The 14,724-nt window shown below is 45.2% G+C and overlaps 1 protein-coding gene across 1 annotated transcript in view; it reads right to left on the bottom strand.

Annotated features, from left to right (window-relative positions):
* The window catches only part of CACNA1I (calcium voltage-gated channel subunit alpha1 I), a 148,890-nt gene that overhangs the window by 34,071 nt on the left and 100,095 nt on the right, over positions 1-14,724 (bottom strand). The window contains exons 8-10 of the mRNA XM_056508336.1: positions 9,709-10,018; positions 7,226-7,626; positions 123-274 (exon numbers count right to left, since the gene is read on the bottom strand). Of these exons, the coding sequence (XP_056364311.1) occupies positions 123-274; positions 7,226-7,626; positions 9,709-10,018 (863 nt within the window). The remainder of the gene's footprint in view (positions 1-122; positions 275-7,225; positions 7,627-9,708; positions 10,019-14,724) is intronic.

Here is a 14,724-nt window from a genome sequence, read left to right as displayed (position 1 = left end):
CTTGGCCTTGTGCATCAGCCCAGCTCCTCTCAGTGTAGCTGCTAAACCCTTTTTAAAAAAGCATGCAAGCTCTGTGGCACTCTTTTCTTTGTATTTCAGCTGATCCCCAAGGCCCCTGTCACCTGATGATGACGATGATACTGTCAAAGATGTTGTAGGGGTTGCGAAGGTAATCAAAGAGACCAAAAGCAGCAAGTTTCAGGATCATCTCCAGGGCAAACATGCTTGTGAAGACAACATTGCTGATCTCCAAGATGTTGGTCAATTCCTCTGGCTAGAGAGAATGCAAATTCACAGAGTCAGAACTGAAAGAGCCCTGGAATTATGGGAAATAAAATGTTGCCCTTCCCAGGGAACAGAGTTTGTAGGGAGTTGCAAATTTCCATGGGTGAGACTAGAGTGGAGCTGGATAGCAACACGTGCACTCCACTTCCTTTGCAGATTTGCTACCTTCATCACAGATTATATCCCTAATATTATTTTTTTTTTATTAGAGTCGATCAGGAGCCTCACAGCCATTCACACAGCCAAGGCTGACCAAGCTTCTCCTACATCCCACCCCATATCCCACTCCCCTGGCTAAAGGCTGCTTTATTTTGTGCAAAGAACTCGAGTATTTCTTGAAGGAGAGCAAAATTGGCTGATTTGCAGTCAATCTTCCTTCAAGATTTTCTCCTTCTGAGGTTTCCACACGTAGCTGGCATTTCTTTTTTTCTTTCTTTTTCTGAAATTTTGAAAACATTTAAATGACAGGAAAACAGTTCCCCATCTTCCTCTAAACATTACTGCATTAATCTTCCCCTTTCCCCTCTATTTTTTTTACTTCTCCATTTTTCTCTCCCTTTTCTCCACCAAACCCTTGGTATGCATTAATTTCCTGGTCTTGCTCCATCAGTCTTATGCCTCTATCCTCAGAGTGGTCTCAATAATTACCCAAGAAAATATCAAACTACACAAGACAACAGCAAGGAGGATCACACTGCTAAAACTTGCCTGTAAGGGACAGGAAGAGAAGGACAGGTGAAGAATATAGAAAAATGGACAGAAAAGGAGAAAGACAAGTGCATATGGTGAAAAATCCAATTACACAAGATTGACAATAAAAAGATAAAGAGGATGCATCTTCCTTTGCACTGGTCTGAGCTAAGCCTGGCCACCAAGTCACTCTTTAAGCATCACATAAAATGGATGGGAATTAGAAAACTGCAAATGCCTGTTGTAGAGAGCAAGAGAGGATAGACATTCCTGGCACTGCAGAAACAAATCAGTGAGCCCCTGCAGGTCAGAGCCAATACTTTTAGCATTAAATCAATAATAGCCCATGAGGAAGGGAAGTCATGGTCTCTTCCCATGGTCTGCAAAATTGCTGTTTTGCTGAAAGGTGGCCTTTGCATTGGCCATGCCTGGTACTTATACAGCTGGTGGAAAGGGAAGTGAGGGAGGAATGCAGTTCTGGTTCTGGCTCTCTGCCTGAAGCTGGGGTCTGCTTTAACCTCTGCTGAGGCCCCCAGGGGCCAAGATCCTTCCAGGTGAACAAATGAACTCCAAAGTGCTCCTCACATCTCTGGCTTCCCATGCCCTTTGTTAATTTCTTGCACTCCTCATCACAGCTTTTTATTAAAATATTTTTTTTTTAATTTAAAGTCCATGTCTTTAAAATGAGAAAAGAGGAAATGGATCAATTTCCATCCATCTGAATAGCAAAACCACCCTGAAAATGATGAAGGAGTAGAGATAAGAGAGAAAAGCAATGAGCATGTGCATGTGGGGAGGGACAAATAAAGATCACTCCACTGAGACCCAGCAGTAAAATCAGCTGCTGAGAACATGAGGTCTGTAGGATAAACTGAGATGCCAATGCCAATGTTCAATTTTTCAGTCTGAATCAAATCATTATGTCAGTGAAAATAAGCAATGCAAAAAAGCAACAGGTTATGATGGTGAATTATCCTCCTCTTTGCTTTCCATACATTCTCTTGTGCTCTTTGAGAGCAACTGATGTTTGAAACACCATGCTTGCATCTTGCTTGTGGAAAAGGTCACCTGTTCCTCTGTCTCTCCTTCCCTCCTTAACATGTGTTTCTCGAGTCAATCCTCACCTGTTAATCTGCTTCTAATGGATCATTTATCAGCCCCAGCAAAGCATCCTTCCTAGAGAGAGGGACAGGAAAGACTGGGCAGAGAAAGAAAGACAGAAAGAACAGATGGGCAGAAATAAAAGAAAAAAAAGATGAATCAAAAAACAAAGCTGGAGAAAAAAACACACTAGCACCCACAAGAAGTAGAGCATGGAAGAGTTGTCTTAAATAGTGTAGTAAAGCAGTAAATGCTGGGAAAGGAAGAGCAAAAGAAATGAATTCAGGATAAAAAGAGGTGATAGAGAGGAGCCAGGAGAGGCACTAAGGCAGATCCAGCATTGTGGCTGTTTCTGGAGATAATACAGCCATTAGCTGGGGGCCAAGGCTGCAGGGTGGGTTCACCAGGGGTTGTGTCCTGTGTGGCAATGTCCTTGTTCCTGTGGCTGTGAGTGACAAGGGATGAGGAGGGTGTCAGGGACACGGCTGGTGCAGGGGACTCTTCTCTGGCCAGGGAAGTGTGAACTTGATGGAGAGGACAAGCAAACAGGAAAACTGGTTCTCTCCTTTTCTTCCTACTCACACACAGGCTCTCTGACACAGTGGATGTGTCTCCTTGCAATTGTGAGGTTTCCCCAGGCTCCCACAGACAGCATTCAGGCATTCAGCATCTAAACCCTTCCTCCTCCTAGAAACTGTAAATTGAAGCATCCCCAAAGGAAGAGCTGAACTCAAGGCTAATTCAGTCCAAGACAAAGAAAGGAACCAGAAATCTCCCCACAAGCAGTCTGTTCACATTGTCAGGCCAGGACAGACTGATTTACCCATCACACCAGAAGTGAAACTTGAACATGATTATGGGAGCTGAGTATTGGGGTAAGGAGGGTGGCTTAAAGGGGCAGAGATCCCAGGGGGCAAGGCATGCCCAGAGCCAGTGTTTTAACCAGAACAGTTAATCTATCCTGTGTATGGATCTCTTCCCCAATCCATGAAACCATCTGTTTCACACCTTTGTGGAATAAAGTCCTTCATCTCCAACAATGCAGATCAAATACTGAGAGTAAAATGCCATGATTCAGATTTACTTCAGAACTCCTGTCCTGTGATCAGAAACTAGAACTGGGGCAATAGAGGGCAGCAGCTCAGCTTTTTTCTCCCTTTCTATTTTTTACTAACTTTGGAGCTCTTTTGCCAGATTTGACTGAAAATATAATTAGACCATTATCTGGCAGCAGACAGAAACTTCTGCATCATAAGAAAGACTAAGAAGATACAGATCACCATGAAGCCCCCGCAGGAAAAGTTTCTCCTGACCAGGAGTAAATTTGCAACTCGAAACTGAATAGTAATTGATGTGACCTATGCAGACCAGCCCTACTGAACCTACACATCATTGCCCCTGTGATGAGAACATGAAAAAGAAATATTCCATAAAGAGGTCTCTCCAGCCTGTCTATTTTTACTCACAATTTCAAAGTCACTTGGCAATAATTAGAAGAGCCATCCATAGAAATCAGCTTGGAACATACCAACTTTTACATAAGTTTAGTCACCAGCCCACAACCAGTGCAGGATTACATGATTGTTATTCTCTGGTTCTACAAGGCTGAAGTAGCATGGTTTCATCTACCACTCCAGGGAGACTGTTCCATCCTCCCTAAATGTCAGTATGATGAGCTGGCTTGGACATTTGCTGAATGTTTCTGACAAGGAGAAAGAGAAGCAATAACTGTAAAATAGGAACTTGTGAATGCAATAAATGCTGGCATAAAGTGAAATCACACAGGGTAAAGGATATGAAGGTACTGATCCACAGGATGGGTCTAGTTAGGAAACAGGGGATCATCATCTAATCCACACAGAGAGACCTCATAAAGTACTGATCTTATGTATGAAGGAAAGCTGTAAGTAAATACTGGAGAAGATAAACCAAGTCACTCAGCAGTTGTCTAAAATGGTTGCTAATGGCAGAGAGGCTTGAGTCCAACAATTTATTCAAGAAATACACAATGAGAAAGGCAGTGTGGGACATTCAGCTGGGACAAGCTTTTCACCCTCATTCTTAATAAGGGAGAAAAGTCAGCAGCACCAGACCCACTGTGAATATTAGGAGAAAAGTAAGCCTCTTAAAAGGATTTTTCTGGACAGCCACAAGAATCTAATGTTTTCTACACTGGATTTTAAAAATAGACATTTTCAAATAGAGGCAGATCTGAAGAACTGCAAAAACTATTTCAAGCAGGACAAAGCTTGAAATGATGGGGTCTGGCTTATGCAATGTTTCAGTAATATCCGAAGGCCTAATACTGAGAATATTACATGGTATATTGCACACTGATGGATTTGAATAAATGTAGTTATTTACAAAGGATATCTTGTTGTAAGATCATGGATTAAAAGTGACTCACAGAAGTGTAGTTTCTCCTAAAATGAGTTGATTTTCCTCACAAGAAGTATATGTGCAGATGGAAACTGCCTTGGCCACACAATCAGGACAGGATGAAGGGCTGGATGAATAAGCTTAACAAAAAAAAAAATTGCAAGGTGATTTGAATGTGAGTAAAGTTATTTGAGTTGTTGAGGTTAAATCTCCTGGAAGAAAAGCCCTGTGAATATTAAACCACTGAATTACAACCAACAGTTTAAATTCAGTCTTAAATTAAGTCTTTGCTGGTCAAGACCAGGCAACACTCACATGTGCACTGTCCCTTGGGTCCCTGTGTTTATAAGCCTGAAGCTTGTGCCTCATCCATTAACCTGATTTTTGTGGGTGCTTTGGTCAGCTTGCTGGTGAATAGCCCATGAAAAAGTGGAGTGGAAAGGTGCTGACACACATGCCATGAGCTGCCCAGCCAGGTATGTTCTCAGAGAGTGGCTGCACTTGTGATATTCAGAGAATAAAGGCTCAAGAGGTCTCTACAGGCCCTAGCTCTGGGTCAGAAGACATCCATATGATGAAGGAGCTGAAGCAACAGAAGCTTCTTCAGTCACAGGATGGTGTCACCCTGCAAATCACAGATTCTGGTGGGCAGAGGGGCTTTGCTGGATTTTGTTCTGTGAAAATTTGTGCTTTGGGGAGAAAAGACAAAAAAAGAGGAAAAAAGAAAAAGAGAAAGGAAGAGGAAAAAGAGAAAGGAAGCACCAGCCTAAGATGTACTGATGGCACAGTTTGACAAAAACTGAAGGAGAGCAAAGGGAGGTACAAATGTCTGTGTGCTTCTGAGTTAACTGATGACTGAAAAGAGCCCAAAATTCATGGTATGGTCCGAATATGTTTTAGTCTTCTTGTGCCAGGCAAACAGAACTCAGTACATGTTTTGAATAAACAGGCTGCACCACATTTTTCAGTTATGATCAGTTTGGCTGACAGCTCTTCTGGTAGAAACAGCATGCAGGGTCACAAGCTTTTCCCAGCTACTTATGGATAAAAAGTGATAGTAGTTTTAAGGACTGTCATTAAGAACCTGCTGCTAGAAACCCCAAGGCTGCAGAGGCAGCTCCCACTCTGCTGCAGGCTGTACAAACACTGCAGAGGCATCCTAGAGGCTATCCTAGAATAGCCAGAACATGAAAGTGAATTCTCTACCTCCAGCTCAAGTGTTCTTCTGTCAAACTATTATTCATGCTGTGTCTATTAAACCAGGGCGAACAATGGCTCTCCCTGCTTGGTGATCACATCTTTAAAATATCAGTGGGCAGTTTTCAAATTGTCCGGGGCTCCAGCCCTTAGTCATCTCTCTGCTATGTGATAAATACTTTGCTCTTTTTTATCTATTTCCATGAGTCAACCCCTCCAGCATCTTCTTCATTCTCCTCTCTTCTGGGCTCCTGCCAGTATTTTTCTGCTACTGAAGCAGCCAGCGCAGTTTTGAATTCTGGGATCAAATTAAGGTGTCACAGCCTTGTATCAGAAACTAGCTGGGCTTTGAAAATTGGTTTAAAGCTTGATACGTGGGTGGGATCCAGACATCTGAGGCTTGAAATACTGGCTCAGACACTATGTTGCCTCAAAGAGGGAATTTAAGGTACTCTGGGTCTCAGGGTATCTTCATCCTGATACAGCACATGACAAATCTGAGTGCCTTGCTTGAACTGGGCTCACCCTGTCTCTTTGCTGCCTGAGACTGTGCTCAGGACTAGACTTCACCTTGGCTCCAGAGCTTCAATACAGCCAGCAGCTCAGTAGTGCAGCAGTCTCTTATTTTGTGACATGGGCAGACACATGGAGTGACTCTTGGCCGCATTCAGCTTAGATCTGAGACGTGGGTGTACAGCATGGACCATTCAATGCCAAGTGCAGCAGAGCTACCAACCAACAAAGCAAGGTCATGGGTGCGTAACCCCCTCTGAAGCTGGCACATCACAGTGTGGACACAGCCTCTGTCTCCAGCTATAATATAAGGGCACACAATTCCTCTCCATCTCACAAGTCTGTCATTAGGATAAAGTGTATGGCTGACTCAGAGCTGCCTGCAAACTACTGGTGTGAAAGTCAAGCCTGTGCCCACACCTGCTGTTTGTGTCTGACCCATCTATCACTTCACACTCCCAGGGCAAAGGAAAGGCTCAAGCAGCCTGAGCCCCCAAAATGACTGGAGATTGGAGGTGGTGCCTTTCTTGTATAGATAGAATGTGCTCAGACATCTCTTAATTAAGTTGGGAAGGCTAGAAAGCTGATGGATTTGAATTGAGATGCTGGTGAAGTGCCTGTGCCATCCCCAGAGGGCACATTAAATTAACCAAATAGACTAAGGATTCAGTAAGCTAATGAAGAGAGAAACGAGTGAGAGAGAGATGAGGAAGATGGAAGAGACGAGGATGACAGAGAGAGAAGCACACAGAATATGGAGAGAGGGCAAAAAAGAAAAACAGTGGGATGAATGGCCAGGGAGGAGGAAAAGAGAGGCATTGAAAAGAGGTGAGAGGAAAATACATGGGGAGAGAGAGAGAGAAAGCGATTAAGTACAGGGATAAGGAAGAGACCCTGCAAGATCCTGAGGCTTTCTCCAAGGTCGTGCTGGGACCATCTGTGCTGCAGTCTGAGGTCCAAATTGCTCAGTCTCTACCCCCACCAAGTTGCATCAGCTGCTTAGCAAGGCCATAACCCCCAGCAGCAGTGAGCAGCCCACGCTGCCCACCCTGTGCTTTACCTGTTCGTGGTGCTCGATGCCCATGCTGATGGTGTTCACCAGGATTGCAATCATGATCCCACGGTTGAAATACTTGCTGTCCACAATCAGTCGAAGCTTGACCCTCACTTCTCGCCACATGTCACTGCAGAGCTTCAGCCGTCCTCCTTCTTCCACCTCCTCCTCCTTGTCCAGCGCCGAGGCACCCTGGTCCTCCTGGCTGCCCTCTGCCTCCCCTTCACTGGCTCCTCCATCCTCCTGCTCTGAGCCAGCACTGTCCAGGACTGAGAGCCTTCTGGATGCCTCGTGCTCTGCCCTGTGGCAGCGGGGGCAGTTGGTGGGGTCAGAGGTTGCTGTCACAGCGATGGGCTGCACTAAGCCCTGAGGAGGGCAGCCAAGAGAGTTGTGCTGCTGGCAAAGCCCTGGAAAGAGAAATGGTGCTGCTTAAAGAAGAATATGAAAAAGGCATTCAAAGGGCACACCTGTTTGGCTTCTGGGTATTTAGACAGGGTAACTGGGCTTTTTAGCTGTGAGGATGATTAACCACTGGCACATCATCTCAAGGGCAGCAATAGAAGCTGTTGCCAGAGCTGGGGGCTCTTTGCTGACAGGCTGTGTCTCCAAAACACACAGTGCTGTTCGACTTCCTGTGATTAGGCTGAACTGGGTTCATGTCCATCAGAGAAAGAAGTGCTTTGTCTCATGCAGAAATCATAACACAAGCTAGTGAGTCTCAAGCTAAGTGGAACCTGAGGGGAAAAATGGTCATGAGAGCTGCTTTTGGCCTGAGCTGCTATAAGTAAGGCCTGAGAACCCCCAGACTGAACTAAACTATCTAAATTAGAGAAACTACATTAGCAAAGCGTCTCAAGAAGCCAGAAGATAACACAGGAACATTTCCTCCTGACAGTGTGCACTATGAATCAGAACAAATCCCCTGACTTCAGTGAGAAATCTAAATCTGTGTTCCTTGATCCCCCATTTCAGCCTGGAAGATGAAAGGGACAATGAGGGAAATAAAGCAATTAATTCATTAAGACAGCACATGAAATCTGCAGAAACTTTTTTCCCAGCAAGCAAAGCAAATGAAAGTTTGAATATGCAAGACACGCTGAAGGAAAATCTGCCTTTTTGCTTATTAATGGGAGCATAACTTAGGAAAGGCATCAGCAGGCAGTTAATACTAACTCTATAAAACCATTTTTACAGTGACTTTTCCTGCCAGGAACCCAATTTAAATGATATCTCACGTTTAATTTTACGCAACAGCATGTGCTGCCGTCAAGAGAAATTGTCTTTGTCGTCCTTGCATATCAACCAGACTTCTTCAGCATCACTCCTTGGGTTCAGACAACACCTTATTGCAATTCAACTCTCTTTGCCTCTTTCTTGAGGTCTGGAAGGACTTGCTTTGGGAGGAAAGCTCCAGGGGACTTGCTGTGCCACTCCTTTGCCTCACTTTGTTATAGTCCCTAATTCTTCTCTCTCCCAGGCTGCTATGAACAGCTGGCTGTACCAGACATGGAGCCCTTTACAAGCCTCATGTCTTTATCTCTTTTTGGTCTCTGTATTTCAGGTCTGGATTATCCATGTTCCCTGCTGGCCAGCCCTGTTTCATTCCCATTCTTGCCGGTCACCCCCACCTTGCTGCTCGGGTGTGCTGGACATGGTGCCATGCTCAATGGCCAACATTAATTCTGATTCTGTGCTTCATAGGCACAGGTCCTTTGGAAAGCTGGAACATGGAGACGCTCCCAGTGTCTTAGGTTGCAGTAGAGGATGTGACCAAAAGTGTGTATTCTACCATCATCTGTTGAAACCAGGTGGGGCAGCGACCCTTATCTCCATGGGAGATATTTTCTGCTAATGGGCCATATGTTAAAAACCAGGTAGGGCAATCATCTTTATCTTTCCACAACCCATCCTCTCTCCAGGAAGATATCATCTGCTAATGGGCCATTAAGTCCCACTGTATGACTGATAAAATTACATCATCCCATGGGAGATGCTCCAGCCGGGGGGAGGAGCCAAGCCTGAGATTTGGAACACCAAGGCAGCCTTTTTCTACTGGATTCCAGAGGAAAACCAGACCTTTCCACATCATCACTGGGCCTTTGAAGGAAAACTGCACCTTCTACAGGAGCACTGCTTCAGCTAAACCACATCTGCCACTGCAGGAGGATGCAGCCACCATTTAATGGGACTGCTACCAACACCCTGACTGACAGGGTGTCAGGTTGTATTCTGACTCTGTCAGGGTTGGGACTGTTCTTTGTAATACTGTATTTCTATTTTAATTCTCCTAGTAAAGAACTGTTATTCCCAATTGCCCTATCTTTGCCTGAGAGCCCCTTAATTTCAAAATTACAATAATAATTTGGAGGGCGGGGGTTTACAGTCTCCATTTCAGAGAGAAGCTCCTGCCTTTATTGGCAGACACCTGTCCTTCAAACCAGCACACCCTGTCACTGTCACATTCCCAGCTGTACCCACGCCATCCTTACTGTGGCGCCTGCGGCTTTTCCTGCCGGGGCCGGGCCTGGCGTCGCCGGGCTGCTGTGCGCGGCCGTGGCGCCAGCTCTGCACGCTGCTGTAGAGCCCCAGGGTGCGGCGCTTGGCCTTGCGCAGGATGTGGCAGACGTACTGGAAGATCTCCTCGTAGCAGTCCCCCGGCTCCATGTAGCTGGCCACGGTGCTGGAGGACAGGTAGCGCGCCCTCTGCTCCTGCATCAGCTGGTGCTCCCGCTGCTTGGTCTCCGAGAACTGCGTGGCGATGACCACCAGGCACAGGTTGATCATGAAGAAGGAGCCCACCTGGCAGCGGAGGAGAAAAAGGGACAAGGTCAGCATGAAAAAGAACATGTGGGAGCGGGAAGGGAAGAGGAGAGAGGAGGGGGAAAGTGGCTGGAGGCAGATAGAGGAGTGGGAATCAGTCTGCATATGGAGAAGAGGGTTCAGAGAAAGCCAGGAGTGCGTGAGCTTGGTTTTGAGAGTTCACTCAGCATAATTTCCATGCAGCATGTAAAGCTATGCACTGAAATTCAGGAAATAGGTCCAACTTTTGGCAGGTTTTGGGACCCTCTGCAAAACACTTATAAATTACATACAAAGGGTTTGATGAAAACTAGACTTTTTATTTCCTTCTTCTTTATGTTAAATACAAGGTATGAGACAGACAACCAGTTTGGTTGATTTCTCCTCTGTTTATTAATTTACCACTGGAAAAACCATGCACTGCCATTTATAGTCTTCACCTCTTGGAAGAAATGTCAGTACTCTCAGATCATTTTAATGACATACCAGTATACTTGGGGCATATTATTGATTTCTAGTATTTGCACCTTAATTCTCCATACAGGGAGATGGGACTTTCCTGAAATGAGTGAGCTTTTGAAATAAAAAGGGATTTTAGAAAGTCAAACAACTTTTGGAAGGACACTGAGTAGTCTGGTAAAGCCATGCTTCCTTGCTTATTTTCTATTCTTCTGATACAAGACATATCGTATTAGCTCTTCTTTAATTTGTTCTCTGGCCTGCATTGGTTTCTCATTTCAAACACAAAAACTGTAAAAAAACCACTCCCAATTTCTTAGAAAGAGCAAACAAAATGCCCAGGTTCTCCCTATTTTCAATACAGAAGCCCAAATGTCTACCAGGCTTAATTTACAACTTGCATGTTACCTTTAAATCTCAGTTTTCCTATTTATAAAATGAAGAAAGGACTTCTTTATGCTGAGAATTGTGGAGGCAAAATAAACTTACTCTGCCTTACATATCATGAAATGAGAGATTAATTTCCCTAGGAGATCTACCCATAGATAGATAGATAGAGGATAAATCCTGGGCTTCAATATGATGGAAATTTCATATATAAAAGGGCTGGTAACTACATTCAAAATTATTTTCAAAAGCTATGGCACCTTGATTGGTGCCTACTCCCTGCAGAGCTGTGGCAATAGGGCATGGATTAAATGGCAGAGCCTAAACTCTGTACAAGGACTATGCATCTGCAGTGCTCTGAAGCACACTCTGAGGGGCAGCCCCTGGGAGGAGATGAAGGAGCAGGTCAAGATTTCTGCTTCCCCTGGAGCTGTGAGCATCCCTGCTAAGGGGCATCCTGGCACCAGTTTCTCCTGTATGAACCCATGCAGGACCCATCCCCACCTCACTGTCTCTCCCTGGCAAGCAAACAGCTCTGACAGAGAGCAGGATTCAGTCCTGCCCTTGTCTTCTCATGTCTCCTATCCTCTAATCCTTTCCAGCAAAAGGGACAGTGCAGGCAAAAATGGTGATAACCTGACCCTAGTGCTTGTGAATGGAAAAAGGGTTTATTTCAGCAAGTACCTCAGAGCTTGTTTTACCTGCCCAAGCAGCCTTTCCCTCAGTTCATAGCCCCCTGACCAGCTTGCCCTTCTGGGTGACCTTTTCTCTTTACACAGGTGCCCTTTGTCTGAAGGGGAGGTGTCCCTGCTAGCATCTCAATAACCCTTTGAAACATGAAGCCTCAGATTCAACATAAGGACAATAAAGTATCTCAAAATAAAGGTTTTTTTTTTTTTCTCCTCCTCCTCTCAGCAACCTTCAAAGCTGTTCTAATTCTGTTTCCCTTCATCACTGAACCCTTCTCTTCTCTCTCCTTCCCCCATATTTCAGCCTATTTTTCCTTCAGTTTCTGCATGCGACCTTGAAAATTAAAATAATGCCTTGCTCAGATTCCTTTGCCTTCACCCAACATTCTCCCTAGTCTGTGATGTCTTGCATGTTTTATTTTAACTGATGAGTGTATTTCTGGGAATCCAAATTCTTCTCTGATGCACTCTCCTGAGCAGCACGATACTGACCCAGGCTGTCCCTTTTGGTTGTGTCCCTCAGCTGCTCTGAGCGAGGCAGGGCAGGGAGTGGGATCCCAGCTGTGTGAGCCTTCCTGGAACATTCTTGTGACACCGCCCCGTACTTTGCAACTTCCCACAGCTCCCAAACAATGAGCAATTAGGGCTTGCAACACCTTCTCTCTGGGCTATAAGGGGGAGAGGGCTGAGATGCCCTCAGCAGGAGCACGTTGTGGGCCTAGGGCTGAATCTGGAGTGGGGTTCAGGTTCACATCACTGAGCACTGTCCTCACAGGCACCGTTTGCTGCCATTTCCCATCACATGAACAAAAAGGGGGGGAGTGAGAGGACTGGATATGGCACCTACTCCCCAGTCCTTATCCTTTCAGCTAGGAACATCAAACACAAAGCAAATGAGCTTGGCTAATCCTTAAAACCACAGGCAGGTCCATAAACTCTCAGGCTCTGCTGAGCTTGGCACTGCCTCCCTGCTAGGAGAAGGACAGGAAGGGTCCCAGAAGGCTCCTAATTAAGTGATTCATCTCAGCTTGCTGAGCAGAGAGATGGAAACTGTCAGACATGGAATCAAAGCATTGGAGAAAGGCAGATGGAGGCCCTTGGTTCTGAGTCCCAACACAGGGTCCCATTCAGCCCTGAGACCAAGCTGTGCTTTGATAAAGCAGATCCTGCCCTCATTCAGCCCAAGGGCCAATCTCTGCAATATCTAACAAAATCTGACTAGTGCTGCAGATCCTGGCTTATCAATTAGTTTTATTGCTTAGCCTGGATATCCAGCTTGCCTTCTGAGACCCACATGTGTAAGCACAGAGCACTTCAAGCAGCCTCTGTGAGCTGCAATACCAGTCTAAGAGCTCAGAAGAGCTTGCTCAACTCCAGGAGCCATAGTGATGGCCAAGTAGCTGGAGAGGTGTCAAAGAGACAGCTGGACCTCAAGCAGGGAAACCCAAGAGAAACACTGACCCAAGAGCAGGGAAGAGTCCTTCCTTCATATGACATCCGTGATCTCTGGTCAAGGGGGAAGCATTTTTAAATCTCCTGAATTAATAAAACTCTTTTCCCAGGTTGTTCTACAAGGCCACACAGAGTGCCAGGCTCAGTCAGCACCCTTCCCCTCAGAGAAGCACATTTATGGAGGATTTCTAGCTGTGCTGGGAGTATATCCAGGTGGTGGAGCCTTCTTCCTGCCATATGAGCAGTGGCAGGTAATGCCCTTATGTAGGTGTTTGCAGATGTCATTGTAGGAAGAAGTCATGGATGAAAGCACAACTCTAGAGAGAAGCTGCAGAGATCCAGCCCCAGAAGAGTAAATCTGAGCCAAGGCTTGAATGTGTGCAGAAAAGCAAAGAGTCAGGGCTTAAAGTACAACTGTCAGAACAATCCTGCTTAGAAAGCCAGGCCTTCCAACCATGGAGAAGGAGAGAAGGATAAAGGCTGAAAGAGGGATCATAAAGGGGGATCATCACTTCTATATGAAGATTCAGACAGAAAATGCAGCTAAATGACAGCAAGTTTGCACTGTGGTGTTGCTATGTGATGCAAAAGATGCATCACACGCCAAGAAGGTAGCAGAAAGGCTAAATATTTCCTTGGCCTAACTCCACCAAAGGTAAAGAAAATATTCCACCCAGCATATGACTCCTTTGTTCTCAGCAGTCCCCAAAGTAACCTGAGATTCATGTTCTCCTGTGTTTGACAGAAATAAACCTGTATGGCCTCTTCAAATGAGGAGGGAGTGTCTAGAAATGTCAATGACACTATGCAGTAACATCTCAGGTGGAGTGTTTAATTGAGGGTTTTCGGTGCCTGCAAATGCAGAGACAAATTTTGAATCACTGTGAATCCACATGATGTGAGCCAGCACTAGAAGAAGCATGCTTAGAAACCAAAAACACACTGACAGAGTTTACGCAGTTTGAAATGTGGGGGGAAGGGCAGTTCCTGGAACTGGCCTACAAAAGATGGGGTATGTGTGCCCCAGTGGCTAAACACTGACTCTGCACAGTTCTTTCTGGCTCTAGGAGAGGCTGGGGCTGTGGGACAAGGAGTAAATCTGTGTCCAGCTGCATATTCTATGAATTGGGATATCCTGACCATGCTGCTCTAAACCAAAATGCAGGTGGGTACTAAATATCTATTGCATTGTGGGGTACAGGAACAAAGTTAATGGGAAATTATTATTTTCTGAACTCACAAAAAGCAGTGGATGTTCAGTTCACCCCTGAGACCAGAGCCTGTGGAAACTCCCCTCATCACCCCATCCTATGCAATCATATCTCTGCACTGTCTCTTTGAGACACTCCAGCATCAAAGTAAAAGCAACATTCCCTAAGGTATATTTCACCTCTGCTTCAGTCCACAGGGAAGTACATCACATCTCTGTTTTTCTCTCCTTGTCTTTCTCTTGTGAGAACAGAAGGCCATAAGGCAGAGGGAAATCAAGGCTATAGTAAGATTTTTGTAAGTTGTCTGACCTGAACAGCCAATAGATTTTTTTTTGGGCCACTCTCAATATGTACAGGCTGCAGAATTTCTCATAGAAATGGATTAAAGTCTGCTTTATCTCAAGTCATTGCATACCAACTTGAATGTAAACTAGATTCTTTACTAGGTCAGTCTGGTGGTGTTACTGGGTGACTGCTCCTAGAGATCCTATTTCTTGAAGGGCATGGC

Source organism: Oenanthe melanoleuca, chromosome 1A (assembly GCF_029582105.1).
Source record: "Oenanthe melanoleuca isolate GR-GAL-2019-014 chromosome 1A, OMel1.0, whole genome shotgun sequence".
NCBI lineage: Eukaryota > Metazoa > Chordata > Aves > Passeriformes > Muscicapidae > Oenanthe > Oenanthe melanoleuca.
This window is presented reverse-complemented; position numbering and strand designations above follow the sequence as displayed.